Genomic DNA, 21,305 nt, shown 5'->3' on the forward strand with positions numbered 1-21,305 from the left:
CATAACTCCGTTCTTAATCTGTCTCCGTTCATGTTTGTCAGAGCCTCTCTAAGTCTCTCTCTGTTTCCAAAACACACACTATTTAATATCTCTCTCCATCATTACTTTTACTCATTTATTCTCTCTTTTTTTCCTTTATTTTCACTTTCGCCTGTCTTCTATCAGATCTCTCCATCATCTCCTTGTCCCTCACTGATTTTGTTTTCCTTTTCTCCCCCCTCTGTCAGGAACACAAGGAGAGCAGCAGAAGTGTGGATGGACCAGTATAAAAACTTCTACTATGCTGCTGTCCCATCAGCGAGAAACGTCCCCTACGGAAAGTAAGTACCCTTAAGTGTAAAACTTAAAAGGAGCTAAATCAGAAAATCAAGGTCAGGCAGACACACATTAATTTGCTTGCCAATTTGCCGTATGTCCGCTATAAAAAAAAAATCAGTAACCCCCTTTATGGAAGTGACGTGAGGCAGTTAATGTGGCTGAAAAGACTGCAAGAGGTCGCTGCCTGATTTGCATTGATCAAAAGACTGCCATATTATTTGATGTGCTGAGGGGATTAGTGTGACATTACTGCAGGACAGGGCAAAGTGAGAGGACATGATGGATACGAGCGGCTCCACTAAAAAGGAGCAAGGATCAGATGGCAAAGCTCCATGAAGATGAAGGATTAAGTGAATTACATTGCCCTGTTTTAGACTTTTTAACCATCCTGGTGATGTGAGATCTTATTAGACTATTGGATGGATTGTCATTATTGTCTTTTGTCATCCTTTGACTTCTATGGTCTAGCCCATAGGCCGTATAGAAAAATAGATGATGTGACTGCTCCCCAGAAGAAAAGCCAAAGCATCTTGATTGCTGCCTGGTGGCTGGGGTGAAACATGATTTACAGCTGAGACTGACCCGTGTTTGGTCGAGTGCGTGTATCGGAGTGACCTCGGATCCATCACAACTCCTAGCTCCAAATGTGCAGCATGTCTATGTTATTATCCAAGATATTTTGGCTTCATTTTTAGATAGTGGGAGGACATGGACATACATTGTTCATCTTTACATACTGTCTATGGTCTAGCGCCACCAGCAGGTAAAATGTTCACTTATCCGGTGAACTATTTTACGATTTACCAGATACACTGATAAATACATGAGGTACATGAGGTTGACCTTTTTTCTTGACAACTACTAGATAGATTGCCATGAAATGTAGCTGACACATCATGAGGTCCAATTTTAAATTCATGAAATTCTCCTCATCCTTCTCTGTACTTTTATTTTGAATTAATGTAGCCCACTAACAGGCTAAATTTAGATGCTGAACATGGTAAAACTCGTACTTATCAGCATGCTGGCACTGCTCTTTTTGCTCGTGGGTGTATTTTCTGGTCCTTATTTTCCACGTAATCTGTGTAACATCTCACTGCTCCTTTGTGTCCCTTCACACATCCAGAAGAGTCTACACAACAACGAGCACTCTCACATTCAGACAGCGTAGTGAGACGGAGATAAAAAATGCTGAGATGTATGACCTTGTGGGAACACTATTGTCATCTCCCTGTGGTGCAAGTCAAATCAGTTATTTTCCCTGCAAACAGCAGCCTCAGATGTACCCTGGGCCTCCTCTCGCTGCCCTCACGGAATCACTGAGCAGGGCTATAATTCAGTCGAACTTCAGAGAGGCACTGGAAACCGCAAGTGATCAACCCTCTCATTCACTCTCTGTCTCTTCCTCAGCATCCAGAGTCGTTTGGAGATGAAGAAGAGATTAGGCTGTAAGCCATTTAAATGGTACCTGGAGAACGTCTACCCTGAACTGCGGTAAGAAAATGAAAGCATTTGAAGTAATATGGACAAGTACATGGAATTATATAAATACGTATCATTATATATTGAGACATAAATTACTCTGAGGAACACCCATTGTACTTTCCTATTACCACACTCCTCCCATTTGCTGCTACTCACTATAGAGCCTTAATATATATAAATAGAGCTGACAAGAGCATGATTCAGTGGATAAACAATCAAACAACACTGTGTGGGTTTGTGTGTGTTTAGGGTCCCAGATCACCAGGACATAGCGTTTGGAGCCTTGCAGCAGGGAGGAAACTGTCTGGACACCCTGGGACATTTTGCTGACGGGGTGGTGGGCCTCTATGAGTGCCACAACGGTGGGGGGAACCAGGTAGCGTTACTGCGACCACACACACAGGTCAGCTTGTCTAATCCTTGCTCTAGAGACACCTGGGTGGCACGAGGTGGCACTTGTGGTGAGACTTCAGGGGGTATGTCCGATGATTTGGCTATTTACGGTCAAATGTTACACAGAGCTTGAATTTTTCTCTCGTAACTCAAAAAGAAAAGTGTCTTTAAACAGCAGTCAGGTAGAGAACAAAGTTAACCCAACTTTAAAACCACCTAATCCTAAAATGAATAAAAAAGTCAATATTTTCAGTAACACATGAAAGATGTGTCTTAGTTCAGCTGCAAACTTCTAAATAAAGTACGACACTTTCTTAGAGAAAGTGGGCTTTTCTCAGAGCATTTAGAATGTGGTGGGTGGCCACTGTGCATGTGTGTGTGCAATGTGCATGCATACTTGTGTTACTGTGGTGTGAAGTTTTTCTTTTCCTGAAATAGGACGACAGGTGTAGAGGGGGAAACACAGACATCGACCTCACATGTTTACTTTCACTTTTCAGTTCCTTCCACATTAGCAGTTTTGTAGTTTACTGCAGCTCAGATGAATGAAGACGCCCTGTTTCATTTAAACCATGTCAATAACAATACGGTTCTGATGGAATATCTTGATGGATTGCTGCTATTGTTTGTTAAATCAGAGTAGCACACATGTACCAATCTTTATTTGGTCATGTTAACAGTCGGGTCTCACGTTTCACTTCATTACTTCATCAATCTGATGAAAACGTCCTCATTCCAATTGTATTTGATATATTGACCTTTTTTTATACACAGTCTATGATTTGGACCTCGATTTGCAGAAAGGCCAGACCTTTGTTCAGTGTTAACTTTTATTCTCAGCGTGTGCATGTTATCAAAGGTCATGGCTCAGCATCGGCCACTGGAGACATTAAGTTTTCAGGCTGTCCATCTGTCCGTCATATTCTTGTGAACACGATATCAAGGGTGTCGAGACGGAATTTCTTCAAATTTGGTACAAACATTCACTTGGACTCAAAGATGATTATATTTAGTTTGTCAATGGTCAAGGTCACTATGCAGGCAATATCATTACATCTGGCACAAACATTTACTTGGAGTCAAGGATGACCTGATTAGAATATCAAGTGACAGAATCATTTCAGATTTGGTACAAACCCAGACAGACAGATTAACTTATTAACCAATCAATTAAGTGGGTGGTCCTCCTCTTGTGAAGGGGCTCAACCATCAAGCATCTCTCAACAAATTGATTTCTTGACCTCTCTTTAACATCTACTACGGAGTTGTATTATACTATGAAATAAAACAACAGATCAGGACAGATCATACTTGGATTATTGGAGAATGCCTGGATCAGAACATCCATATCCGTGCACAGGTGTGGATGCGTCGATGCTAATTTGTTCACGTGTCTATTTTGTGAAGGAATGGGCCCTGACCAAGGACAAATCAGTCAAACACATGGACTTGTGTCTCACTGTGGTGGACAGAACAGCCGGCTCCCTCATCAAACTACAAGGCTGTCGAGAGAATGACAGCAGACAGGTACAGACGCTGAGCAGCTTTTCTTTTCTGCAGCCCAGACAAAATAAGAACTGGTGGACATTTGTGACCTGCTTTTGTGTGAATTGTATTTTATTCTCACCAGAAATGGGAGCAGATCGAGTCCAACTCGAAGCTTCGTCACGTGGGCAGTAACCTCTGTCTGGACAGCCGCAGCGCCAGGATGGGCGGACTCACCGTGGAAGTCTGCAGCCCCAGCCTCAACCAGCAATGGAAGTTCACCCTCAATTTACAATCCTAGGGGGCGCTACAGTCCCCAGGCAGAGTTGGATCTTGAATAGAGACACCAACAGACTCTGAGACACGGGTTAGAAGATGGACTTGAAGGAGAAAGACAAACTCAATGGATAAAAATGGCTGTTTTTTGCTCCTCAGAGGTGCAGCCCGTCATGCACCCCTCTCCCCCAACTCCCCCCACCCCTAAAAAAAAAAATATATATAGAACATGAGCCACGCACCCTGGGGGGAGGGGCTTGCAGACCATTACCGGAGTAAACAGGAATCTGTCTGTGTTTGATGCTGAGGATAAAAGCGATGAAGAGGCTTCCCACCCAGACTACATACCTCAGTGTTTTTTCATTGATGGTTCCAGAAGCAAATGTTGAGTGAATTCTTTTTTTTTTTTTTTTGTTCTTTTACATTATTCAATTCTGGTGAAATAGGACTCTTTGACATTTTTACTTTGCAATTGTTTTATTTCATTTTTATTAATATTTTTATTCCTTGCTCCTGTAAACCTTCACGGGGGATACAGGAGCTTTTTTTTGTTTTGGAAGAATGGGATGTTGGATGTTGGTGTTGTTGCTCCTCTCCAGTGCTCTCTTGTTGGTTCTCCACACTGAACACGAGCCCGTAACAGCAGATGGAGGCTTCAGGTTGTGGTTTTTGGTGAAGGTTTGGATGAAGGGAGGAAACGGACTCGATTCTTTGAGCTTTTCCTCTTGTTTACTTTCATTGGTTCACAGGATCAACAGAGAAAATAGAGACGAGGTAGAGAGAAGATTACTTTTTGTACTTTCTTGTCTCCTGTTTGATTTCTTTCCTACAGATTGTCTCTTGAGGTGGGGGAAGCGGTTCAGGGCAGAGCTTATGTACTTTGGACTGGGCCGGACACTGGAACAACTGTTCCTATAACCAGGAAGTGTCTTGAAGCTCACATTGAAGATTTTTAGCACTGGCTGTCTCTACGGGAAACACAGAAAATAAATCTCCAGTCTCTTTTTGTTTACTTTAAAGAAATGGAACCAAATTTCAAATGGATATTTTATGTTTCAGCAGGAACGGAGAAGCGATTAAAATAATTTTTCATGACTCTCGCTTCTCTCTAACTGCTTCCTTTGGGGCAGTTCAGTTTATACATCTTTTTCCTGCACACATACTTGTCTTAGCATGTGTCTATATTTCCATTGTAGGAAGGTCACTGTCTAATGTCCACCTTCAAACTGCATTTAAGGTTTCAGCTTCTTCTCTAGAGCCAACAGGTGTTTGTTGCAAATAGATAATAGCTGCATTTTAAATATCACCATGATGAGATACCCAATATTTTACAAATTCATTCGCATGGACAGGATGAGGTGAGTGTTGATCCACTTTCTACATGACCCTGCAGGCACAGGCAAAGGAGAACCACCAGTGTCTAAGTGTGGCACACTTCTCAGAGGACTCATAATGTCGACCTGTAACAAGGTTTTTTTTATTATTTTTATCTAAAGGAGACTCCAGAGAGCTTAGTCCAGCCTGTGAACAGAGGTCATGCTAAAACAAAAGCATCTCCAAAGCCTCTGAGTACAATCTGTATGAAATGTGCATGCACTCGTCTTCTTGAAAGCTCAGAAAACCTGCATGTATCACCAACAAGTTCCCACAGTTGCACTCAGTCACTAGTGATTTGCATCAACATATTTTTTTCCTTCACTGTGGAGGTTAGATGAGCCATCTGTTCAGAAGTCTGAAACTGCAATAAACAAGGTTTCTCTATGTGACGTACTCTGCTTGTCCACAAGGCAGCCAGGTTTTTCTGATTGCACAAGCGGAAATGTCGAACTTGCGCTGACGCTACAACTTCTTAGTTTCTTGTTACCTGATTGTGGTACAGAACAGATTGAATTTACAAAGCGTGTATCTGTTTGCAAGTCGATTATCTGATGCCTGTTTTGCATCTTATGCATAACTGCTCTCCCTTGTGCTTCATCATCTCATCTGTTTCCGTCAGAGAGGAGTCACGATGGTGGATTTGTGGGTAAATTGGTTTTGATTAAGTTCAGAGTGACTCATCACTTGGCATTTTTAATGCAGCTACGTACAAAAAAACCACAAAACATCCCTAAAGAGATGATACTGTATGACAAAAATCATTCCTGGTTTACTCTAGAAAGAAGCTGCAGCAGAAATTGTTTATTAATGTGAACAAATGTTTCTTATTTCGCTCCAACCTTCTCATCCTTTCTCCTTTGATTTTTTCTTTTTTTTTATAAATAGATTTTCCAAACCTGACAAAGACAGCTGGTTGTGTTTGCTCTGTTGTCTGATACTCATGAATCCTTTCCTTATGTTCTGCCATGTTGTTTCACTGGTCCTGATGATAGCCTTGTCTTAACGCCTAAGTAGAGAGGAGAATGTCGGCTGAAAGTGCAGCTGGTAGAAAAGCCTATCCTGTGACTTGATAGGTCGCTTCATGAAGACCCAGGGTATGAGGCCAGATTCTCACCCTGAGGTGGGGGTGGGGGGGGCTTTTGTGTTGCAATGGTGACCAGACTTAAGGGCCCAAATCTGGTTAAGGCTGGTTATCAAGAGGTAGATATACTGTCAACTTTTAAAATACTTTTTCCATTTTTCCATTCTGTTGGGAAATTGTAAAATAATATAAAATATTTTCAGTTGTGTCTTATTTACATACACTAGAAAACTTATACATTTTCATCAAATGTGCAACTACAGAGCTTGCAGTACATGACACTTTAAGCTGGTTGCGATAGAAATTTGCAAAGATGGATCATTGTCCCACTCGCCTATTACATGGTGCAAGAAACACCAAATATTTATTTCGTTTATTATGAAGTTTCATTTTTTTTTACACATTGGCTGATTCTGAATTGGAGCCTGTTTGGTTGAAACTTTTAACATTGTTTGGGGTAGGTCTGAAATCAGGTCCAGGTCGAATCATTTGAAATATTTTGCTTTTCTTTTAATTTATATGTGTAAGGGTCATGTGTAGAAGTGGTTATGGGCTGGATGTCTAAATGTCAAAGCGTTTGTATTTGGTATCATTCTGACATCCAGCTCTGGGATTGTAAAAAACTTAAACTTGGAGGTTTTAATTCTCAAGTCCACTCCAATTGTATGTGATGCTGACGATTTACTGGCTGATAGCGCCCTCTACTGCCACCGTTCCTGTGATTAATGATTAGAGAGCTAGGGGCAAAGGGGTGTGGAGGTAGTTCAGTTCTAAAGTAAAATGTGCATCCAGTGAGGTTTTTTACTTATTTTTTCTGTCTTTCTTTCCTTTATGATAGAACCTGTTAATTCAGCAGCCTTGCTAACCTGGATATTCAGTGGCAATGAACCTGATTACACAGAATCAGAACAGGCACGATGACCAAACTGCAAACACCCGAGTGATCATGGCAGCGCTGTCTGCATACAGTGTTTCACATGTGTTGTTTAATGCCTTTTGTTTTCAAAACAAGTCTTATTCTTGTGAAGTTGAACAATTTTGCTATTTTATTTTTTATTTTATATTATTTTATATGTTAATACACACATAGAAGAAAATTACTGCAGAAGTCCAGCAACTCTTTTCGATTGGATAATTAAATGTTTACATCTTTAGCACAATGTGCCAAAGTTCCTTCCAGGAAGAATGAAAAAGGGGTGAACGCCTTTGGGAAATGCAGAAATGGTCGTGTTGGGTGCACATTTTCCCACAGATTGTTGTTGTTCCGTTTGAGTTTGAGTTCAGAGGGCAGGATGTGAGCTGCTGTGCTAATCTGGTGTCAGTTTTTATCATGGTGCAGGATAATTGATGTGGCTGCCTCCTTATTTGATGTCTTCAAATTTTTTGGAAAAACACCTGCTGTGTAATGGAAATAGATGTAAATGTCTGTAAAACATCTGTTGAGGAAGAACTAGTTTTTTTGTGTGTATGTGTGATGGAAACAGTTTAGAGCTTCATTCAAAGGGAAGAAGGATATTCTCAATCAGGCGGTCAGACATCTTTATTATCATTCAAAATGGGAGTAGAGTAACTAAACACAAAGGAAACAATCAAAGGGTTTATTCGATGAAGTTGAACGAGAGAAGGTGTAAAGGTCAAGTTTTATATCTCAGATTTTGTAAGAGTAGTCGTGTCAGACTGAGAGACGTCTTCCCCCTCTCAACCCACCTCAAATCCCCTTTTAGGATTAACAGAAGAGAATGCACGGACATCCAGCTCAGCATTGCTCCTCCATCTACTATATACTCTATACGAGTGTCTGTAATGGTGTGTTTGAGTCAGGGCGTAAGAAAGGCTTAATATGCACATAAGACAACAAAGTGTAAACTTCTCATCGACCAGTAATGACTTAACAAAAACATGACATGGTAAACATCAGCATCCGTAGGGAGTGAAATGAACTGATGGATTAATGTTTTTTCTATGAGGAATGTGGCTTCATTCAATGATTGAATTACGAGGTGGGTGATGTGGCACGAGGGGGTTACACATGTAAAAGTGTATATTTTTGTATATACCTACATCCGTGTATGTACAGTATGTACATATATACACAGTGTACTCAGCCGCGGTTCCTAGTTTTGTTGTCAGACTGTACAGCGCTTCTAACTGTTCCCTGTTTTATAGATACTGCAGAAAATTCAACTTTGAATGAGGAGAAATGATTAACTTAAATAAATGCATTTATATATATATAAACTAAACGGTGTCGGGTGTTTTGATTGGCTTCAGTTATGTGATGGTGGAGGCTCCACGTCAACCACACAACAGAGTATGTTGATGTTTCTCTTGGTACACCTCTCTGAATGTGGACTGCTGCGTGTAAATGATAATAGTAATACTCTTCATTTATGTAGCGCTTCTCAAAACAAAGTTACATACATGTGTGTGTATATATATATAAACTATGGTTAGATCAAATCAAGGTACGTGTTATGATAAAAGTAAGCTGGATTCAAAGGATGCTATTGACTCAGCCTGACATATTTCTTCAGGCAGGGTGTTCCAGAGCCTCGGAGCTCTTATTTCAAAAGCTCTTTAAAAACCTGTTATATCCCACTGCTGCTGCTTTGTAGTTCTTCAGTGTTATTGAGTCAGCTGCTTGTTAGGTGATGAAATCATCTCTGAAATGCCTCTGGTCTTCTCATCCAAGGATGGGAAAATATCATGAAGTGAAACATGAATTTTACATTTATCCTGATTACTATTTAATGATGTGAGTGTTATTCTTCCATCAAAAGCTGGTACTTAGATTTCAATCTAAAAATTTGGTGCAAATATGTTGTGCTATGGGGCAACTTTTCGTCCTGAACTAGATTGCATAGTTCTTCCTTAATGTAAGCTCCAAATTCTATAACAGATGGGTAATATTTCTTCTGGGTTACTAGGACAATGGCAATATGGTTATTGCATTAGGCTACAAGTGACTCATTTATAATGTATAAACAGTATTTTTATCCGTCTCAATAAATTGCCCCTTATTGTTCTAAAGAAATCAAAAGTTCTAAATAAGCAAATAGTATTTTATACATCTGTAAACAACTGCCATGATTCTATATAGAACATCACGGTGGGTTACATCTGTGAAGATTAATCACTGTGTTCTCTTGCTCTGTCCGCCTATTCTGGTAAAATTCAACATGTTTCCGCCAAATGACCTGGAAAGGCCTCAGGGCACCTTGAGACATGAGACATCATAATAACTGAGATTGGTGCAAATTGTGGCCCCTAATTTAGAAAAATCCTAGATCTGTCACTGACACACTATAACAAGTTTGGGGAAGCAGCTTTCTGTTGCTTTGGAACAAACTTCCAACACATCAGAAAAGCTACTACCTTTGGGCTGCATGTATGAAAGGTGATGAGAAGTACAATTTAATGTTATTATTATTATTTATTATCATTATGCACGCGTGCCTGTTTTGTCGCCTCTCCAGCAGGGGGCGGTAGAGGCCCCGCCGCACACACTCAGAGCAGTGGAGAGGAAGAAGGGGCTCAGGCTGACGGGGGGGTGACCAGGGAGCACGTCGCTGCTGGTGTTCGGTGGTTGTGACTGAACTGAGGAGCTTAAAGAACCATGAAGAACGAGGGGATCGAGGGCACGGAGCGGTTCTTGAGCCCGGACAAAGGCAGAGGCCTGCGGGCGCTGAGGCACTTCGCGGTGGGGGAGCTGGTGTTCGCCTGCCCCTCGTTCTGCTCCGTGTTGACAGTGAATGAGAGGGGGGTGCACTGCGAGCACTGCTTCACCAGGTAACAGCCCACTCCTCTGACACTGCTGGGGGGGGACAGGACGAGCGAACACACCTCCGGGACGTGAAGCTCCGAGCCGGTGGCTGAACGCAGTGGAAGATGGTGGTGTGTCCAGTTGAGCTAACCTGATTACCTAGCTAGGTTAGCCGTTAAACCTCCGGACAACCGCCGGGCTGCTGCACACTTTAACTGGGTCAGTGCGGTGAGGCAGCTCCCCTGACTTCACACTGCAGCCACAACCAGACGAGCACAGATACAACCACAACAACGTTACTGTGCTTTACACTGTAAAGTAAGAACCTGCTCTCCTGTAGACCTACTGAGCCTATTAACGTCTTTAGCCTGATGCTAATGCTCACAGGTTGTTGAGGGAGCAGTGACTTCACTCAGCCTCCATGGTTTCAGATTCAGCATTTGTTACTCTCAGGTTTACTCTCATGTATTTGCTATAAGAGGATCATCACAACATTTAAATGTCTGTTCCATGCTTGCATCAGAGTCCCGACACGTGTCTCTGTGTGTAGACTGTATATAAAGAGGTAGGCATCCTGTGTACTGAGGGTTCCACTGCTCTGGTTGTCCAGCTTGCCTGCATGTCTCGTTAAACTGTGATGCACTATCACACACACTTTGGAGTTTAAAGAGCTTCACTGTCACACACCGTCATTCACACACATGCGTCCTACACAAGTTGAGGTTGGTGGAGCAGTAAAAGGTTAGGGTGCTAAATATAGGAGTCCATTTGTCCCAAGAGAGGAGGAGCCAGGAGATGAGAAGGCCAGAGGTGCTTGTGTGCAGTGGGGGTGGACGTGTGTGTACATTTCCTATTTTCAGTCAGTCGCTCAGTCCAACATTGTGGTTATCACTTAGGGCTGGGCAATAAAACGATATCAATAACCATCACAATATAATATCCATCAATAACTATTTCAAAAGTTGAGCGACCTCATATTTATAAAATGTTTAGTTTTTGTTGTTCTCAGCTCATGACAAAGAGTTTAAAACCACAATCTTCATTTGGGCCCAAAATCAGTCGTCTTTAAAAATTAACATCAATAATAATGTGACATTTATTGTGATAATTATCGATATCAACTGATGTGAACATTTCTATATCGATCGTTTTTGTTCTTATTGTCTCAGATATGACCTTGTTGTAAGATTCATGTTGTAATTAAGAAGATATTTAAAACACAGTGATCTTAAACATCTGCTTTTTAATTTTATGAAATTGTTTGATCTGGAAAAGTTGTTTTAATTGTTAGAAATGTAATTCTTACTTCTTACCCTAATGTTTATGGAGCAGTGATGAATAAAGTCAAGGTTTAGAAATGAACTAATTGCTGTTGGTGTTGGAGCTCAGGTCCTGTGAATCTAGGTTATTTCACATTATATATATCAAATTACATTTGAATTCTACTTGTAAAACATCTATACTGGTCTCATTTTGATAGTTGAAGCAAACAAACAAGCTGTGTCGCTATGTCATTACAGGAGAGAAGACCTTTTTAAGTGTGGCAAATGTAAGCAGGCCTTCTACTGCAATGTGGACTGTCAGGTAAGAGTGGTTCATGAGCTTCATAAGTGTGTGTGCGTCTTTGAGAGTGTGCCAGTTTCCTCAATTAAATAAAGGAATAAGCCATGAAGATATTTTGTACATTATTTAAAAAATAGTATACATTTCTGTAACCTGTCCTACAAACATCTGTCTTGGTCTTTTCCATTTGACTGTTTGACACTTGATTTACTCTTTGTCAGTTTGAGCTCTCTGTTGTGTTAAACATGAGACTTTTGCTTCACCAACACCATCACAGAGTAAACTGAAAGAAACGTAGTATTGTGGTGTGACCCACATTGGCAACTTGGACCAGAGAGCACTCAGGCACACTGTTGTTGCTATGACGATTCAGTCTGCCTCACATTTGCCTTTGTCTAGTTTTAGAATCATGGCACAAATCACTCTGCGCTGCAGTAAAATAGAAGAATTTTTATGTTTGAGTGTGAATGAATGACACTTTGTGATCGTATAATTATTCTTCAGCCATTCTATACATTTTTTTCTTTCCTTCCAACTTCATTCGGTGTATTTTCTGTTGAACAGAATTACTTGTGATAATAAGGGGGTTTTGTTCCACCGTCTGTTATTTCTCTCTTCCTCTCTATGTTGATGCAGAGAAGTGATTGGTCCATGCATAAGCTGGAGTGTTTAGCCATGTGTGCCTATGGGGAGAACTGGTGTCCGTCAGAGACTGTCAGACTGGTGGCCAGAATTATCATGAAACAGGTAAAGTAATAAGAAGCAGGAAGAAATGATTCAACATCCTTTTATTATGAAAAACATGGAAAAGTTAAACATAACCAGCAAATGATGATCAAGTGAAGTCAGAGAAGATGGATGTGAGATGCTATCACTGAATAATTGAAATATAGATAAGTGAGGTAAAGACACAAGGCAATGAGTCTGGAAATGTATTAATCTAATGCATCTAATGTTGCATTGTCTAAACATTAGGTTTTATCTTAGTGAGTGTGACACTGTAAACAACTTTAAACTAAAATGAATAACCATGAATGTACACTCAAATGACGTAAATGAATTTAAAACAAAATCCACATTAAATCTTCTAATGTTCTAATCTTGCATATCCTGAGTTAACCAAATGTTTTTTTCTTGCAGAGAGTCACAACAGAGCGCTCCCCTTCAGAGAGGCTGCTGCTGCTCGGAGAGTTTGAAGCCCGTAAGTGTGTGAACAAATGAGTGTATATATTTAATTACACATGTCTGAACTTTTAGTTACATGGTGCAGTGTGTGTGTGTGGATGTGTGAGAGCTTCCTTTGTCTTTTACAGTTGTAGCAGCATATATATTGTCTGCTGTATCCTCCAGTCCTGCTTTTATCTTTTTCATTTACTAAATCTGCAGCAGCACTGGGACTTAAGTCCCAAGCTTCTGGGTGCTTTAATTTCATGATCAGCCCCCTAACTACTACATCCATCACTACTTTGTTTAAAGTACTACTTCTACTAATGTATTGGCCCAAACACACACAAATCAAAACAATGTTCCGTCTCAGCACCCACTCAGTGTTTTCTCTGCTCCTGTTGGTATTTTCATTTAATCTGAGCTGTTGTTGAAGGCTCATATGTGTCACCAGCGGATTGTCACAGAATTAACCTTCACGACTGTCTCTTATACACACAAAGCAAATCAGTGGCCAGCTGTCACCAGTCTGTGTGAGTGTGTGACTGACGATGACACATGGCCTGTAGCAGTGGCATACTATGCACTTAACACTGAGGGGTGCTGTGTGGTAGACGGTATGTCATCGATGGTAGTGGTAACAAACCACAACCAAATTCTTACAGATAATATTTTGGATCAACATTTAGTCGTTATCTTGTCACTATTGCTGACAGATTAATATGTGCTTTGTGACATTGCTTTTTGTTCTCAAGGGGGTTTGCATATTTAAAAAAGTATTTTTTTTTAGATCGCTTGTAAAAGCAAATGCTAATAATTACACAAAGACACAAAGTAGTCTTTCTGTAGTGTGTGGCCTGTTTTTGACTTGCCCTGTCTGTCTTCTGATTTGGTTCTTTCTTGTCCCCTCTGTCCTTGTCTTTTTGTCTGTTTCATTGCCTCCTCTAGATTTAGATAAGATGGACAGTGAGAAGGAAGAGATGAACCAGACGGACATAGCAGCACTGCATCACTTTTACTCCAAACACATCAGCAATCTTCCAGATGAGCAGGCTCTCACTGAGCTCTTTGCACAGGTAATTTATGAACTCATACTTAAACTGGAACACTGTAGGAATTTGAATGTACTAGAGCAATGCTCGTTTCAAACCTGCCTGTTTGGAATGGGCTGTTTGCTACTATAAAAGCGACCTGCAGTTATTGAGTCGCAGGAAGTGAAGACCTGAAAGGATGTTTCAGTCTTGTTTTGCAGTTTCTTCAAACTCACACTGTTTATAAGGTTACTGAAGAACTGTGGTGACAAACATTTGCTGTAGCACAGGGTACCACTTTGTTTGTATGTACCTTGAATTATTTCTGAATGCCTCTTCCACATTTCTAAACTGCTTTTGTGAGCAATAACAGTGCAGTTGGTACTGTGCTGCTGTGATGTAGAGTCAGTCTCAGACAATGAGATTAAACATACTTAAGCCTCTCCCTGAGTCTCCTGTACAAGCTACTCTTCCTTCAGAGGGACATGTTTTTTTAAAGAAGCACAACATTGTCAAAATAGATTGAAAAAATACATCAACCCCAAATTTGGTGTAATATATTTTTAATGGCCCCTGTTAAGTCCTTAAAAAGTGAAATCCTTAAAAAGGTTTTGTTTCCAGAATGCTCGTGGTTGACTCCTTTGGTCTGTGTCATTAAAGCTGTGTGATTGGTGTCAGGGGTTTTGCCTGTCACACAGACAGGTGTTGACCTTTCTCAGTCTATGGAAGGATCTGCTAGTTGCAACATACACGCCCATATATAAACGCACTGTGGGCAGATGTATAGTATGTTCATGTGTCCACACTACTTGAAATGAAACTACTTCTATCTAATAACTATCCCTCTCCTTTTACCATCCTGCACTCATCTCACACATGTTGTTGAATTGAAGCCAGGATCTGTCTCTCACCCCCGCTGGTCTGTCAGAGGCCCTGTGAAGGACCTCCTACTCAGCTGTCATCCTCCGACCTGCTGCAGTTTGACTACAAATCAAATTTCTCTTCTACATGATTTATTTGTAAACACTGCCACAATCTCAACACTGATATCACACCACCAGTGGAAACAGCATCTTCGGCTTCTTATTTGAGGCTACATTTAATCTGCATGACTGGAGTTTCTTCTTCTCAGTGGAAGGAGTGTGATAGCACGGTAGAGCAGAGAGTGGTGGGAGTGGTGGTATCATATTACTCACCCTGCCATTTTTTTTTCTCCATCTTCACCTGTTTTTTTGTGTCTTCTCTCATGCTCTGTCGCTCCTTTTCCTTTCTTTGTTTCTCCAGGTTAATTGCAATGGCTTTACTATAGAGGATGAGGAACTCTCCCACCTGGGATCAGCAGTTTTTCCTGAGTAAGTATTCAGAGTCTTCGCTTGATTGTTGTTCCAGAATCTTTCAGTCGTCAGTAATTAATAATGTCGTCCCACTGTCTGTGTCACGTCACGTCTCTCTCTGTTGTGTGAACAATCATTTTAATAAGCAGTTTCCTTTCAGAGGTTAAATCCCAGCTGCTTCTGATTATTATTATTTTTTATATTGCAAGTTTAGCATTTACATAAAGCATCATGTAACCATCTTTCCCCACACTTGATTTCTTAGTAATTTATTTGTGCTTCTCTCTCTTCCTTCCAGTGTAGCACTGATGAATCACAGCTGTAGCCCTAGTGTCATAGTTACCTATAAAGGAACAGTGGCTGAGGTCAGAGCTGTTCAAGAGATAAACCCTGGAGATGAGGTAAGAAAACGCAAGAATCATTTAGCAACAAAGAAATTACAGAAATACAGATGTTTATTTCTCTCTCTCTCCCTCTCTCTCCCTCCCTCCCTCCCTCTCCATAGATCTTTAACAGTTACATAGACCTGCTCTATCCAACAGAGGACAGGAAAGAGAGGTTGTTGGATTCCTACTTCTTCACATGCCAGTGTACTGAGTGCACCAGCAAGTCTAAGGTACCTTTGGCTGTTCCTTTCTGCATCTCAAACAGTCTCTTAGTTTTTGAAAACACTTTTTAAACACGTGGCAAAAAAATTTCACTTGTGATCTTATAGAATAATACCAGAAAGAATCTCCTCACCACCGCAGCAGGTTCATAACGGTTTATTTTTTCTTGTCTTTTCATGTCCCCTTCAGGACAAAGCAAAAATGGAGATCAGGAAGCTGAGCTCTCCGGCTGAGCCAGAGGACATCCAGTCCATGGTCCATTATGCCAAGAATGTCATAGAGGAGTTCAGAAGAGCCAAACACTACAAGAATATCCTCTTCCTCAGAATATAACTGTGTTTTCCCTTTTTTCCTCTGTCATTTTTCACTCAGTCTATCACTTTGTCTTCTCTCTTAAATAATGACAACCTTTCATTTCCCTGCCTCCTCTTCTTTTGCTTCATTCTCTGTCATTACTCCTTGACGCACTGGCACCCCCCAGCGAGCTGCTGGAGATGTGTGAGCTCAGCCAGGAGAAAATGGGAGCTATGTTCGCAGACACCAACGTCTACATGCTGCACATGATGTATCAAGCCATGGGCGTCTGTCTCTACATGCAGGACTGGGACGGAGCCATGAGCTATGGAGAAAAGATCATTCAACCATACAGGTACATTGACTCACAGCTGGGATGCAGTCGATCAGGGGTTTTCAAAGTGTGGGAGAGTTTGGTTGTTGAACACATTTTTCAAAACATCTGTGCTTTTTTTTTAAACACATCACATTTTCTTTTTTTACACCTCACATCACCACAATCGCGCCCCCCCTGAAGAACTCTGGCGCCCCCTAGGGGAGGCACACCCCACACTTTGAAAAGCCCTGCAGTAGATCATTTAAATGTACAGCGAACACAACTCTGACACAACAGTCAGACATTGGTAGACAGATTCTAAAGCCCGGCAGACATGTTCAGTGGCTGATTCAGCTGCCAGTCTGTTGATTAGAATTTAATCTCACTTGTTAAAGAGTCAACAGTTCTTGTAAAGGATCAGGATTTTAAATCCTGTTTTAGTCTTTTAATAATTAACTTCATTAATTTAGCTTCATTTTGTTACTCAGATTAAAGTTATCAATGTTTTATTTACAAATACACTTTGTTTCCCACAAAAGGATTCTTATCGTACTGACATTATTTACAAGAGTGTGTTGCTTCACTGAATTCTTAAACATGATAATGCCAAACTTATTTTTACTCTGTGTAATACCACACTCAGCAACTTTTACTTTAAGTATCGTGTTCTCCCAGCTTCGTATGGCTTGAACTTTTTTGGCAAATATGACTTTCCCACCTCTGGATGGTTCCTGGACCTTTCTTTTCCCCCAATGAAATCTGACTTACTGACTGCGCCACTGAGAAAACTTATTTTCAACACCGTCTCACATCTTAAGAGCGTTCATATAAAACTGAACATTAAGGCGTTTTTTCCTGAACAACTTAAGATCATTAAGTCTGAAAATTATTCTGAAATAGTTTTAGAGGGGATGTCAAATATGGATTAAAGAAATAATGGAGAAAAATGTTTTCGTAAATGTGACATTTATTGAGCAGTAGACCTATAGAGTAGAGAGGCAGATGAATTTAGAGATTAAAAAGATTTTATTATTTTGCTAAATGTATTTTTTGATTATCACAGCACCACCTTGGACCTGGCCCTATTTACAGATTGTATCTAGTTTCTTCTCACATTCACTTCTTACATTGTGTTCTCTCTGCAGTGTGCACTACCCAGCTTACTCTCTGAATGTGGCGTCTATGTATCTGAAACTGGGACGTCTGTATTTGGGGCTGGAAAAGAAGACACAGGGAGTGAAAGCTCTAAAGAAGGTATTTTATTTACATCTGCTCCATTGGTCTGTGACTCAGAAAAGGACAAGAATTAAGACAGAAAAATTAAGGTCAGGAGTAAGCTGTAAAGATTACATTGATTTAAAGATCTAGTGTAGATCAATCAGCAGAAGTAAGATCTTATATTGATAATTGTGTTTTCATTAGCGTATGATTCCCTGAAATTAAGAATCATGTCAATGTCACCGTAGAATGAGACTTTTATATTCATGAGCAGGTATTTTTTCTTGAAATCCAGTACAAACCAAACTGATTATTTAGAAGACCTTTTGTATTTTTGACATGTAGGGTGAAGTGATGGGTATTAAGCTGGTTGCATTCTGCAACTTCACTGCTAGATGCCACCAAATCCCACACTATGAACCTTTAAAGTCTCAGGCTAGTGAAGCTTGTGTACAAGCTTTGTTCTACCTATTCACACAACTTAATCTACTTTATGTTAGTGTCCTTGGCTACTTATGACACCATATCATTTATCATTTGATCAGCTGTCATGGAAGAGGTGTCTCTACGGTTTGAAACTATATTTTTTTCCCCTTGTTTTCAGGCACTGGCCATCATGGAGGTGGCTCATGGGAAAGATCACCATTATGTAGCGGAGGTTAAAAGAGAAATTGAGGAGCAGAAGTGAGGGAGGTGCAGCTGAAGGAGCAAAGAGATTAAAGGCAGAGGCACTGGAATGAGGAACCTCTTTAAAAGCAACAACAGAAATACACATCACATCTGCATGGCATGCATCTTATACCAGTCTGTTTTTAAAACTCTTGTTGCCCACCTTCCTCTCTTCAGACAGTTTCTTATTACTCTACCATCAACATATTCATGTGGAGGATGAGCACATTTTGTATCTGCAGCAGCCTGTCAGACCTCGACTTCAAAGCAAACAAATAAGGATTCAATATTTTGGAATGGAAAAAAATCTGATCTTTGAAGGTTATTTGAAATTAATGGTTTGTGTGCTGATGCTCAAAACACAGATTTAACACTAATACTGCTATTCAGAAAAGAATCAGCTGAGAAAAGAAGCTCGAGCTGCTGCATTTAAAGCTGCAGCAAAAGCTTTCATGAGACACCAAAGTAAGGTCAAGGGAATTTGTGCCCAGTGTTTCTGTCTTTGGGGTCTGAGGTCCTTCACTGTGATCTGTGGACCCATCAACACATGTGGCAGCAGTTCTGGCTGCACAGCTTTGTTCCAGAGCAGCTGCTCATGTACAATTTTGTTTGAAAAAAATCATTACAAAGTGAATTTACATCAGTCAAAGAGGGTTTTACTACTGCACTTCAATTCTATCAAATATTCAGCAGCAGAGTTTCTTGCCTCATTGATTATTGCTTAAACTGAAAAAAATGACTGATGGTGCATAGAGTACTCAGTAGCAATGGAGAAGAGAATACAAAGAACTATTCTTTAATGGATAACCAAGGGTTTGACCTGTCTTACAGTATGTTCTTATGTTTTTAAGAACCAGGAGAAGTGTTCTATTGTTTAAGTTTCTTTGTATTTGTTGTGTTTTGTTTATTTCATATCAGGCTTGATGACCAAAACGGCAACAGATTTAACTGACAAGGAACCAGCTATAAATCCTCTGTTCACAGTGTATCCTTAAGGGGTGCTGATCTGAAATCAGTCACAGTGAAGACATAGATCCTGGATCAGAGCCCCTTTGCTCTCAGGAAAAAGGTGCAACACTGTAGCTTATGTTGCCTTTTGTCAAGAAATGCACCATCAAAGCTTTATAGTGTTTTCTCTTCAACAGCATGAGTCCACATTGTCCTTATCCTGGGAATCAAATCATCTTAGCAGCAGTGGGCTGAGTATTTATGTGGATCAAAGACATTGTACCTTTTACAATTTATTAAAGCAAAATATGTGGAGGTTATGATCACCCTCATTTACACTTTCAGCTTTATAATCAGTATGAATACTTTTTAAACAGGAGGAATGCATCATCCTTTAATTTCTACTTTAAGAGAGGTGATTTTGCACTCACACAATAACCTGAGATGATTCAAATAATCATCTGTGAAACCCTAAGATGGTGACTTTTTAAGGCAGCATTACCTTCAGCAGAAATGAGTCAGGTACCCCTGAGTCTGTGTTACTTGTTAGTAGGCTGTGGTCAACAAACCATGCTGACAGTATTGCCTGTGTATTATGGTTTTAATCAACTCTGACCAGGACATCATAAGTAGGAGGTGGAACAGTTACAGGTCATGACACTGTATTTTTCTCTACTGTAAATTTGACTAAAGCAGCGTATTGAAATTTCAAGTTAAAAGCAGCTGTACTTGCTGTCTAATGTCAATGGTTTAGACTTAAAGACGATTCATGCAATGTGTGATGGAGACTTTACAAATATGAAACATAAGGCAATGCAAAAATCATCACCTGGGCCTTACGTAAAGATTCTTGCACTCACAAATGCACGACTTTGTGAAAAAGAAAAGATGTCAAAATGGCAAACGTGTAAGCACATTTTCTTCAAGTTATTAGTTTGTGTCAGTAGACAGTTGGATTAGACCCTTTAACCTGCAGTCTTCACACCATGCACTGCAGAGGAACTAATGTCAGATCTGATTTTGTATTTTGCTTTAAAACCTGTAGCTCCCCCTTGTGTATACTATGGATGCAGTTGTATGCACCACATGAATGTGGGTTACTGAGGGGTGGAGGAAAGCTCATTCTTCTGAGTTGTCTGTAGTCATATTTGTAGCAGCTCCAGCACAGGTGACCATCTCTGTCATCTGTAATAATGCATCTGGATGGTGCCTGCCTTAAAGCATAGGTCATCCAAAAGCACCACCGCAACTCACTTGACCACAAATTACATGCAAAGTGCACAAACCATATAAACCATTTTTTTCTCTAGGTACATTTATTTTCTGATCAGACGCCAACAAAATGCACATGATTGATTTAATTTTTCCTGAAATGTCATAAAAGATAAAAGCTGTGGCACAAGGATTTAGAGCATTGAACTCCATACTCACGCTGCATGTAGAAAACCAGGTGAAGACTGAAATCTCTGTAATGAAACGTTATTTTATCAGGCATGGATTCTATTCTAATGGTATGCATAACTAAAGTCTGAGCCTCTTGATTCTTTCTGTACCATGTCAATGGAACTCAATAAATAACATTATGGCACTCGCTTTGCTACAGATGCTTATTTGTTCACCTGAAATTTTATAAAGTTTCTTATCAGCAGGTTCTTCTCACAGACACTTCATATTTTTGGACAAAGGTTCAAACTATTCACTGTAGACTATAAATGCATCATCTATAAGAAGTTCACTCAATACACATCCCCAAGAAGATAGCACACTGTGAACTTAAGATGCTTAAGAAATGTAAAAACCCTGCTAAGCATAATTTGTGTCTGATGCATTTTGAGATTTAATGTGAGCCCAGCAGATGCATGTGAAAACTGTGTTTTAGTGTCAAACCATACAACATACATCCTTACATGCAGATTTAGTAACACTACACAAGAAAGAGGAGATACAATTAGATCGAGTTTTTAATCCCAAATAAAAACAAC

General features: G+C 40.2%; 2 protein-coding genes across 3 annotated transcripts in view; both read left to right on the plus strand.

Annotated features, from left to right (window-relative positions):
• Positions 1–8,658, plus strand: part of galnt2 (UDP-N-acetyl-alpha-D-galactosamine:polypeptide N-acetylgalactosaminyltransferase 2) — a 52,299-nt gene extending 43,641 nt beyond the window's left edge. Inside the window, exons 12-16 of one of the 2 annotated variants that reach the window (XM_020098872.2) lie at positions 228–320; positions 1,729–1,812; positions 2,053–2,206; positions 3,604–3,723; positions 3,827–8,658. In XM_020098872.2, coding sequence (XP_019954431.1) covers positions 228–320; positions 1,729–1,812; positions 2,053–2,206; positions 3,604–3,723; positions 3,827–3,982 — 607 coding nt within the window. In that variant the 3' untranslated portion in view covers positions 3,983–8,658. The remainder of the gene's footprint in view (positions 1–227; positions 321–1,728; positions 1,813–2,052; positions 2,207–3,603; positions 3,724–3,826) is intronic. The other variant, XM_020098873.2, reaches the window with a different exon arrangement.
• A 1,274-nt stretch (positions 8,659–9,932) lies between these two features.
• smyd2a (SET and MYND domain containing 2a) lies at positions 9,933–20,911 on the plus strand. Its single transcript, XM_020098868.2, has 12 exons — positions 9,933–10,204; positions 11,699–11,762; positions 12,378–12,488; positions 12,882–12,942; positions 13,854–13,981; positions 15,221–15,288; positions 15,569–15,671; positions 15,776–15,886; positions 16,068–16,188; positions 16,353–16,527; positions 17,634–17,742; positions 18,311–20,911. The coding sequence occupies exons 1-12, from the start codon at positions 10,032–10,034 to the stop codon at positions 18,392–18,394; spliced, it is 1,308 nt and encodes a 435-aa protein (XP_019954427.1). The 5' UTR covers positions 9,933–10,031; the 3' UTR covers positions 18,395–20,911.
• The last annotated feature ends 394 nt before the right edge of the window (positions 20,912–21,305 follow it).

The sequence above is a fragment of the Paralichthys olivaceus genome, chromosome 1 (genome assembly GCF_024713975.1).
Source record: "Paralichthys olivaceus isolate ysfri-2021 chromosome 1, ASM2471397v2, whole genome shotgun sequence".
Taxonomy (NCBI): Eukaryota; Metazoa; Chordata; class Actinopteri; order Pleuronectiformes; family Paralichthyidae; genus Paralichthys; species Paralichthys olivaceus.